Source organism: Myodes glareolus, chromosome 19 (assembly GCF_982192425.1).
Source record: "Myodes glareolus chromosome 19, mMyoGla1.1, whole genome shotgun sequence".
In the NCBI taxonomy this organism is placed as follows: Eukaryota; Metazoa; Chordata; class Mammalia; order Rodentia; family Cricetidae; genus Myodes; species Myodes glareolus.
This window is the reverse complement of record NC_142044.1, coordinates 22,122,555-22,133,363: the sequence shown is the minus strand read 5'-3', so window position 1 is coordinate 22,133,363 and position 10,809 is coordinate 22,122,555. Positions and strand designations below refer to the sequence as shown.

At 43.4% G+C, this 10,809-nt stretch overlaps 1 protein-coding gene and 1 long non-coding RNA gene across 6 annotated transcripts in view; one reads left to right on the top strand and one right to left on the bottom strand.

Annotated features, from left to right (window-relative positions):
- The first annotated feature begins 9 nt into the window (after positions 1–9).
- The window catches only part of Tatdn1 (TatD DNase domain containing 1), a 33,553-nt gene continuing 22,753 nt past the window's right edge, over positions 10–10,809 (top strand). For 3 of the 5 annotated variants that reach the window (XM_048457277.3, XM_048457271.3, XM_048457274.3), the window contains exons 1-2: positions 10–101; positions 9,071–9,136. In XM_048457277.3, coding sequence (XP_048313234.2) covers positions 80–101; positions 9,071–9,136 — 88 coding nt within the window. In that variant the 5' untranslated portion in view covers positions 10–79. Of the gene's footprint in view, positions 102–9,070; positions 9,137–10,809 lie in introns of those variants that run through there. The other 2 variants (XM_085678953.2, XM_085678952.2) reach the window with 1 other exon arrangement.
- LOC148118910 (uncharacterized) lies at positions 4,252–7,168 on the bottom strand. Its single transcript, XR_015735597.1, has 2 exons — positions 6,999–7,168; positions 4,252–5,388 (listed from the first exon to the last, which is right to left on the bottom strand). It is a non-coding gene; the product is annotated as an uncharacterized LOC148118910 (long non-coding RNA).

The window sequence follows — 10,809 nt, the reverse complement described above, 5'->3', positions numbered from 1 at the left end:
AGACGGAGCCGGAGCCGGAAGGTTGAGCGCGCTCCCGGGCCACTTCCGCTTCTGCCGGGGAGGAGCCTGCCGCGCTGTCATGAGTCGCTTCAAGTTCGTGGGTAAGGGCGGGTTTTCCTTGGTTCTGGATCTTGCTGGCGGTCTCGGGTCCCCTCTTCGCAGCTTGGCCTTTCGAGGGTGCAGAGGATTCCGGGACGCCTCGCGTGCCGGCAATGAGTGATCCGGTTCCTGATCAGGGATGGTTTCCAGAGTGTGTGTTCATTTGTGAGGACGCACGAGTTGTGTATAATTGTGATTGTGCCCCTATTTTTTGTATTTTATTCAGTTGAAAATAGAGGAGTAAGTGTCGGAGTGTCTGTCAGCGGTAGGCTGCTTGATAGCATGGGCTAGCCCCTGAGTCTCCCATCCCCACAAAAGAAAAGGAAAGCACCGCCCCCTAGTTTATCACTATATTCTCTTGCTTTTCGGGAGCCGTCAATCCTCTTCACGGCCTGCCGGACAATGCCTTCAAGGTACCGGTTCACTCAGCATCCGTTCATATCACCGCTGATTGATAGACTTGGCATTGTGTCCTAGGAACGTGGAAGGGTCCACAGCCCGGTGGAAAAGAAACAAATTGTGTTACGTGGCAAGTACCACGATCCATTAAACAGCTGGAGAGTGCGGCAGGGATTCAAAATCATACTTTGAGAAACTTTGGGGACATTGTGAAAGGTAGGGTTGGAAGGATAACTTGGAACCCAAAAGCCTCGATTACTTAAGTGTCGCTCTGTATGGAGTGAAGTTTCGGTGAAGGCTTTTCAGGAAATCATATAAATGCCAGTTATATGAAAAGAATCGTGCTTTCTGGGATGCAGTTGTGGGTCATTTCATCATGAACCTTGTCTTTGTGAAATTTTCGGCCATTTAAAGATGAGAAGAGGCAGTGATGAGGTTACCCAGATAGTCACTCCGTAGATTTAATGGCAGGTAAGGAGAGGTGTGGAAGGAAGTATTTCAGATTTTGAATCAGGGCGATGAAAGGACAGAAGAGGGAAGCGGAGCTTGACATGAGGTGCTAGGAAGTGATGTGTCCTGGAGAGGGCGCAAGAGCCCCTCACTCCTTGTCTCTGCCATCACTATACCTGCTACTGATTGTTAAGAGTCTAGGCTGAGGGTGTCCAGGTTCTTGATCCGAAGAACTAAAAAGAAGGGCTCGCACAGATTTACAAAAGAAGCAACAAAACTTTGTTTTGTGACGTGATAATACAGATTAAAAAGAGTGCGTCAAGTTTTCTTTTATTTGCAATGTTTTTATAATAATGTTTAAAATATATTTAATGTGAATTGTGAGTATATCAGAGAAAACAGTTTGTGTTTTTCTTATCTTACACCTTGTTATCAGAAAGCAATCCTAGTATATAAACAAGTCAGTGTGTCCATACTGCAATAAAATTTTATAGACATTAAATCTTGAACTTAAAAGTAATTTTATCAAATTAAAATCAATTAAATTAATTGATTTATTTTATTCATGCAGGAGTGGGTACATGTGTATAAATACTTATGAAGGCCAAAAGAGGGGACTTCCCCTGAAGCTAGAGACACACGCAGTTGTGAGCCATCTGATGTGGGTGCTGGGAACCCAACTTGGACCTTCCTGGCAGAGTGGCAGCAACTCTTAACTGCTGAACCATCTTTCCCTACCTGAATCTTGTTCTTTTAAATAATTTTCATAGGTATCAAAATAGTCCGTTGTTTTTAAGAACAATTTAAAATGTACAACCATTATTAGTAAAGGGACAAGCAACATAGGTAATAAAGCCAGGTATTGTGGTGCACACCTTTAACTTCAACACTTTGGTATAGAAGCAGAAGCCGGTCCTACGTGGAGAGGCCTATCTCACAGTGGCTGCAGGGAGGGGATTTGGATCCCCCGCTCTAGCATCCTCCTGTTCATTTATGTATCTTTTGTCACTCACTTGCTGAGGAAACTGGGCTGGGTATCCCACCTTTTGGATTTGTCTGTTTGCTAAACAGTGGTTCAAGTCGCTTGTTCTGTTTCTTGGCAGTTCCTGACCTTGAAATTATACCTCAAGGCTGACAAAATCCAAAACCATTTTAAATCCCTTGTTTGCTGTCTCTCTGTGTCCCTAAATCTAGGCAACATCCCTTGACATGATTCAGTAAACCCAATCGGTGAGGCTTTGGCTTGCAGATCTGGCTTTCTCTGAGGACCAACTGTGCCAGCACGTTCCCTTAGTTTTGAAAAATAAATTCATCACCACTTGAAGTTTTTATTGAAGACAGCCTTTTTCTTTCTTAATTTCTTTTTTCTTTATTTTTCTTTTTCGAGACAGGATTTTTCTGTGTATCCCTGGGTGTCCAGGAACTCACTCGCTCTAAGATAGCTACTTTTAAAAGCTCATAAAATGGAGACATCACTGTCCTGTATAGCAGGGCATTCTGGTGTATGACTCCTTCAGTCAGAAGGAAGCAGTAATTGCTCATGTTACCGTGTCTTCCATTCCTTCTCACTTGGTCTCCTACTTTTCAAGCTATTCACATCTTTGACCGAACTGACTAGAAGTTGTTCATACATACATACATACACTATTTTTGTTGTTGTTGTTGTTTTTCAAGGCAGGGTTTCTGTTTTCTGTGTAGCTCTGTGTATCCTGGAACTAGCTCTGTAGTCCAAGTTGGCCTGGAACTCAGAAATCCACTTGCCTCTGCCTCCCAAGTGCTGGGATTAAAGTCAGGCACCACCACTGCCCAGCAGTATTTGTTTACTTTTGAGTTAATTGCCAATAAGCATACTTCTGATAAGAATGCTTTTAAGTTAAGATACTATCCCTTATCATAGATCAGCACATTCTGAACAAGAAAAATAATAGAATTTTAGCTGCTTTTGTTTTTGAAGACCCATCAAAACAGACAAAATAGATAGTTCAATGGTTAAAGTGAGGACCAGAATTCAGATCCCCCAAATGAACCCAGGTGGGCGTGGCAGCCTATCTGTAATTTTGGACCTTGGGAGGCAGAGGATCTCCAGGCTAGCCCAATACCAGTTGTAGGGGCAAGTTCTGGGTTCAATTGAGAAACCCTGCCTCAATGAATGAAATGAAAAGTAAATGGAGAAAGACTCCCAACATCAATGCCAGGGCTACACATACGTGTACCCGTTTACATACATGCATGTGAATACTAATAAACACTCATGCTAACATATACACATGGGGGTATCAAACAGCTAGACTCAGTTGACTCTTGGATAGCAAATTTTTGCATTGGGAGCACTGAGTACTGAAGATGCTAGAACAGTACAGCTAACAAAATAGCTCAAATCCCATATGGTGGTGGCGTGTTCTAGTTTTTGTTCTATACTTGGTAATGCTAATAATTACCTATTATAGGACTTTTAATGTGCAAAATACTGTCATCTTTGTTCTTGGATCTGAGTCATATTCTGTTGCCAGAGGGTAATTCTGCTCATCCACCAAGAAGATAATGGAGGCCCATCAGGGACCAAGATTATTTGGCTAGTAACTGGCAGTGCCAAGAGTTCTGACTCCAAAGCTCTCTTTCCATAACTGTAATTGTAGTCATTTCATTTTATTGTGCTTCATGGATCTTGTTCATGGATCGAACTCTAATTAGTTTGTCTGAACTTTTTTTGGTTCCTCTTATCGAAGTGCTAAATTACTGTAGACTTTCCACAGATTTTTCTGGTGGGCGGGAAAGCAAGCAAGTGGCTTCTGTCTGAGAGCATTTTGTGTGGGAGCCTGGAGAAGGTCGTAGAGGAAGTCAGTGTGATTCAGAGTGGAGGGACATAAGTCCTCTGCCATTCAGCTTGCTGAGGACATAAAGGGGCTGTCCTCGGTCTATCAAGGAATCAGTGGCTCTCATAACTGACAGGGAGAAAAGGACTGGGAGCCATGAAGACGCCTGTAGGAAAGGGGAGAAGCAGGCGCTGAACACTAGCACTGTAGTAGACCTGAGCCAGGACTGAACCAGCAGGTTTAAGTACACCACAGTTGTGAACCAGAAGTCTGAGAGTTTAGAGAACAACTCTTAAGAGGTAGCAAATCACCTGGAGCCAGCCTTCTGCCATCTGCCTCAGAATATCTGAGATCTGTTCTGTCTAGGATTGGGGCAAGGGTAAAAATGGCTTCCTAAACTGAGCCTCCAATTAATCTTTGGTTCCCTTTGCACTAGAGTTGGGATGTGTCTTGGGGTTTCTATTGCTTTAGCAAAGCACAAAAGAGCAGGTTGGGGAGGAACAGGTTTATTTGGCTTATACTTCCACATTCGACAGGAACTCAAACAGAACAGGATCCTGGAGGCAGGAGCTGCTGCAGAAGCTGTGGAGGAGTGCTGCTTACTGGCTTGCTCCCCCTCCCCCTTGCCTTGCTCAGCCTGCTTTCTTATGATTTCCAGAACCATTAGCTTAGGTATGGTACCACCCACATGGGCTGGATCTCATGGTGGCATTTGCTCAGCTGTTTTCTCTCGGATGACTCTAGCTTGTGTCAACTTGACACACAAACACATAATGATTAAGACACAACCTTTCCTTTCTTATTCATCCCCAAGACCTCACAATTAGAACATTACTTTAAAAGTCCCATGATCTTTACAAACTCACACTCATTAAAATTTCAGTCCCTTTAAATTAGTCTCTTAAAATCCAAAGTCTTTCAACTATGGGCTCCAGTAAAATACTTTCTTACTCGAAGAGGGGAAAATCAGGGCATAGTTACAATCAAATCAAAGCAAACCCAAATTTCAGCCTTTCAAGGTCTGAGATCCACTCATGATCTTCTGGACTCCTCCAAAGGGATTATGTCATCTCTCCAGCTCCACCCTCTGCAGCACACACAGCTTGTCTTCCAGGCTCTGGCGGGCTCCACTCCCCTGCTGCTGCTGCTCTTGGTGGTCATCCCATGGCACTGGCGTCTCCAAAAGGCTGGAGTCTTCTTCTGCAACTGGGCTGCACTTTTACCCACAGCCTCTCATAGGACTCCTCATGATTCCAAGCCTCAACTTCTTTGCACGACCCCTTCAGCCCTCGGTCTTCTACTGACGCTCAGCCTCAGGCTGCACCTTCACCAATGATCTCTGTGGCCTCTCAGTGCCAAGCCTCCGCTATGCTTCATGACCCCTTCATGCCTTCAAAACGAGTACCACTGGGTAACTCTTACACATTACCAAGCCTGGCTGCCAGCACAAAGCATAGCTACTCTGTGGAGGAAATACTTCCCAGAAGATTCACCTCAGTGATGCTGGTCTCTTCTTAATCACCGCTAATTTCTCAGCTGCAGCCGAGCAGCGTCAAGTATTCCAGCAGAGCACAGGTTTCGCTTCAGCAGTTCTGGTGTCTTGTTAACCACAGCTGGTCAGCCCCTGCTAACCAGAACCACAGAATCTTAATTCAGTATAATGAATAGCCCCAATAAAGTCTTTAAACTTCCTTCTGAAAGTTCACAAGGCAGGCCTCCGTACTCTGCACTACCCTTAATAGTCTTATCTTCCAAGCTCTCCCAGAACATTCCAAAGAGCTCTTAATATTCAATGACTCTTCTAGCCCAAAGTTCCAAGGCCTTTTCACAATCCTCCCAACAACCTAGTGTGTCACAGCAATACTACACCAGTACCAATTTGTCTCAGTTAGGGTTTCTGTTGCTGACACAAAACAACATGACGAAAAAGTACTTGTTGGGGAGAAAAGGGTTTATTGCTTACACTTCCACATTGCTGTTCATCACTGAAGGAAGTCAGGACAGGAACTCAAAAAGGCAAGAACCTGGAGGCAGGAGCTGATATTGAAGCCATGGAGGGGTGCTGCTTACTGGCTTACTTCCGCTGGCTTGCCGAGCCTGCTTTCTTATAGAACCCAGGATTTCCAGCCAAAGGATGGCACCACCCACCATGGGCTGGATATTTATGTGTTTAATTGCTTTGGGTTCTGGTCACTTTGTTGATGACAAAGGCTTCCTTGGAGAAAATGGAGTCTGACTGCCCTTGAATTGGCTTCTTGACCCAGCCCCAACACTGAGCTCTTGGTTAGTGAAAACCCTCACCCTGGTGTACGCCACTTTCAGTTCCTCACCTTCTACCCTCAGCACTCCTGTCGCTGGGGTCCACCTTCAACAAGAATGTGTCAAGTTGAGTTTGGTATACCTGCTGGGCCTTTAGAAACTTACCTACTGATCCCTGCCTTCTCTTGACTCTAAATCTCCATTTAGCGTCATTTTGGGGTTTGAGCCTGATCTTTCTGCTCTATGGCAGAACCCTCATCACAGCTAAATATTGTGGGCATGTCTCTGCCCAAGCCTTGGTACACACAGGTAGAAGGATCCTTACAAGTGTGAGGCTACTCTGATCTGAGTAGTTAGTCTAATTTAAAAAACCAAATCTAAACAAAGCAAAACCCTCATTGCAATAATCCCTCTGCAGTAAAGGCTCCCTTGCTTTCATTAAGGGGTGTCACAAGTAAATACCTTAATTAATTAATTATGGCTTAATTAATTTTTAAAATACTGTTAAAAAGTAAAAGGCTAAAAGCAATAAAGGCTGTTTTTGTTTGTGTAGTCGTCGATGTTGGGTGGTGACTAGTAACTACAGACCAAACCCCGGGCAGGAGTATTTAGACAGAAAGGACTCTTTCTTCTCTGCTTCTTCTTTCTCAGCTTGTCCCCTTTAGCTAATTTTCTTTCTGTATTTGAAAACTAGAAAGTGATTTCTTGTGAGCTCTGACATTCCATAAACCTATTGTATTTGTGGTGCGGATTTGTGTGTTAGATAGTCTTTGTACCATAGTAACCCTCCTACGAGATACTGCTATCATAGTATCATATTTGTATTATAGTGTTTGTATCATAGCAGCCCTCCTATGGAGGAGGAATTCATAACCTCATCCATCTCTGTTGGTATGCTGACATGCACACATATTTGTAATTTTCCATATTGTGCCTTTTTCTTGCTGGTTCAAATGCCGAGACTTCTCTCTTTGTTACCTCTTGGGTTCTCCAAACTCCTCTTCTCCTCTCAAGGTCTGTCATAATGTTGGAGCAGCACATCCTGGGGTGCAGCTTGGCAGAACCCTGGCAGAGAAATAAGAAGCTGACATTTGGCAGGAGTGTGGATGGAGATCTACTGGTAGACAGCTGCCCCTACTGCTGGAAGTCAGTCTATTTTCTTTCCCGTGCTGGAAACTCAGAGTGTTTATTTTAAATGAGGGAGGTTTGGGGCAGGGTTATGACTAACTTTTCATCTTACTTCCCTTGTCCTTTTATGCTCTATGAAGTTTACCAAGAACAACATTGATTTGGTGTATTGGATAATTCTTGGTCATGGGATGTTTGGCAGCATTCATAGCTTCAACCCTAGATTCCAGTAGCATTCCTCTCACGTGTGACAACCCAGAATGCATACAGACATTGCCAAATGTTAAAGGTGTGAGGAGGGGGGCTGAGAGGAGTGAGGTCCTGCAGAATGTTTCTTCCTGGAGACTCTCTGCCCTGCAGGCACCCTGGAGCTCTTGTAGTGTTTTAGGTATAACACCTGTGCTTAGAATGCCCTTTGCCTTCAGCTTTCAGGCCTAAGCTCTGTCTTCAAGACCCAGATCCTCTGTGGAGCTTTTCCCCATACTCTCTGTAAACCGTATTGCCCCTCCTTTGTGCCCCATACAGGTTAATGTGCAGATTACATGCATCCCACAGGCCAGTGTTTATGCTAGGGCCAAGTGATGCAATAAATGAATTAGATAGGATTTTTTAGCTTCCTGTTGCTTTTAGTGTAGCTTATTATGTTACACACTATATTTGTAGTTCTCATGAATACCGTACATTCCCATAGCATAAGGAAGGACCAAGTATTATGTGTATTTCCTAACTCCTCATACAGCATTTGACAAAAGTCAGACTCCATGTGTAGTTGGTGAATAAAGGAAATAATTTATTTCCTTTTCTACATCTTCATTTTCATTGCCATATCAAACTGTCTTAATTGGACATGAGCTTTTTGCCAGTTTCCAAATGAGACACCCTAACTTCTATTGCTCCCTTCAGATCTCAGCTTCCAGAATGCCAGAATAAATGTCTTCAGTGCAAATCTTGCCCCTTTGATTAAAAATCATCAGGCATCCTGTTGAATCTGGTATTTTTAAACACAAGTGTGTTCCGTAATTGGCCTGGCCTTTTTGTCTAGACCCTTTCCTGTGCTTCTCTTTAGCAACTGAAAAGCCTTTGACTTCTAAAGAACTGTTCTGTTTCATACCCTGAAACTTTGGAGTCTTAGTTACTTTTCTATTGCTGTGAAAAAGACCATGGCCAAGGCAGCTTAGAAAAGAAAAAGTTTACTGGGGCTCATAGTTCCAGAGAGTGAGTCCACGACCATCGTGGCAGGGAGCATGGCAGGAATGGCTCTGGATCTGCAGCTGAGAGCTTACATCTTGATCCGCAAGCAGCAGAGAGAGAATGCTAACTGGAAGTGGCATGGGCGTTAGAAACCTGAACGCCCATCCCCAGTGACACACCTCCTCCTACAGGATCATACCTTCTAGTTCTTACCAAACAGCTCTACCAACTGAGCCTGTGGAGGCCGTTCTCATTCAGAACATACACCAACTCATAACTCATCCTGTAACATTCAGTTCAGGATTATTTCTTTCTGGGACCCTCTTCTGAACCAGCCACCAAACTCTGATAGAAATTCCTTGTCTGTGTCCCATAAGAACTGTTTTCATTTTTTTTTGTTCTTAGTATTTTGAAAATTTTATTGGTAACTTTATATGTGTATATGATGTATTTTGATTCTATTCCTAGTGAACTTTCCTATCCCCCTCAGTGTTCATTTGAATGCTCCATAATTTCCTGTGAAAAGGTCTTGATCATTTCTGTCATAAGTCTTTAGAGAGCAGAAATCAAATCTTAGTCACCTTTGTATCCCACAGATTTATCATAGCAGTGACGACAAGTGACTGGCCCACTGATAATGTTCACATAAACAAAGTTGTGACTAGAAAAGCCTATTTAGAAATATTTCAAAGTAATTTTTAAAAATTATGTTTTGCTTTTGCTTTCTACAGATATTGGTATCAACCTGACAGATCCTATGTTCAGAGGAATTTATAGGGGTGTGCAGAAGCATCAAGGTAAATGTTTCTTTTACTAAGGCAGCTTCTATGAAGACAAACTTTCTGCCTCAAGGTAGATCTTGAAAAGCATAATCCACTCTTAAAATTGAAACATTAAAGAACTTGATGTAGCTGAATAAAGTCTAAAAGTCCAGCACTCAGAAGGTAGAGGAAAGAGGATAGCAAGTTTGAGGCCAGCCCGTGCTGTGTAGTAAGAGCTTGTTTTAAAACAAAACCCCTCATCATTATGTGTCAGATAAAACAATCAACCACATCAAACAAGCTATGTTGGTAAGCCATTGTTTTGAACAGCAGGGCATGCACCCTAACAATTACTTCCTGTCAGCATCAGTTTATCAAGTTCTTTTTCTCTGTGAATCAGTCTATGCTGTCCTGGAACTCACTCTGTAGACCAGGCTGGCCTAGAACTCACAGAGATCCACCTGGCTCTGTCTCTCAAGTGCTGGGATTAAAGGCGTGTACCACTACTGCCCTATTTATCAAGTTCTTAAGAAACATTTTCAGGGGCTACAGTGGCTCAGTAGTTAAAAGAGAGCACTTAGTACTCTTGCAAAGGACCCAAGTCCAGTTCCCAGCACCCACACTGGCACTGGCAGCTCACAACTGCTTATAAGCCCAGCTCTCAAACACCTGAAGCCCTCTTCTAGCTTCTGACAGCATGAACATTCATGTGCACATACACGTTCAGACACATACACACATAATAAAAAGTAAGTCTTTTAGAAAGGAAGAAGCATTTTTCAGCCAAGAACAAAGTGCAGTGTCCTAGAAGAAAGGTGTACTGCTGTCTTTCCCTCTATTTTCCCCTTCTCCCCTCCTATCTGTGTCTCTACTTAGAGACCTTTTAACATAATTAATAAAAACCTAGAGACAGATATTGGGGTTCAAGCTGAAGATCAGAAAAGCAAAGCAGCCAACCTACTAGAGAGTTCTCACCTCTACAATGCTCAGACCGAATGGGTGATCCATCGAACCTCAGACTGAGAACTGAGCCCGAGCTCCTGTCTTCTCCTGTCTTATGTTCCTCTCTAGTGCTAGGATTAAAGGTGTGCACCACCACCGCCCGACCTCTGTGGTTAACTAGTGTAGCTGCTGGGATTAAAAGTGTGTGCCACCACTGCCTGGCCAGTATTACTGACTAATATGGCTACTGGAATTAAAGGTGTGTGGCACCACCTTTATGGCTGACTAATATGGCTGACTAGTGTGGCTAACTTTCACTCTGATCTTTGGGCAAGATTTATTTATTAAACACAAATAATATACCACTATAAGACCTAGTATACAGGTGGGACCAGAGAGTTATATTTTAAAGATTAAGTGTAGGCTTCAGCAGAAAAAAGTGGTTTGTATTATTATGTAAGCTCATTTTCCTCCCAAGTCCTAAGACTGCAAGCCAGCGCCTGATACAAGCTCTGCAAGTGCTGTGTCACTAGGCGATGACCCCACATGCAAGGGCACTGAGGAGGCTGTGAGGTGACTAAGCAGGAAGTGGCGGTGACAACACATTTTAAAGGCTACAACAACATGTCTGTGCACACTGCCTGTGCTCACTGTGTATGTGCCAACAGGAATGTTGGTTTTGCGGTTGAGGATAAGAGAGTTCCGTCCAGTAGTAAGCCAAGTCAGAAACTGACCGTGCTGCGCTTCTCTAGATGGTGGTAGGTAGC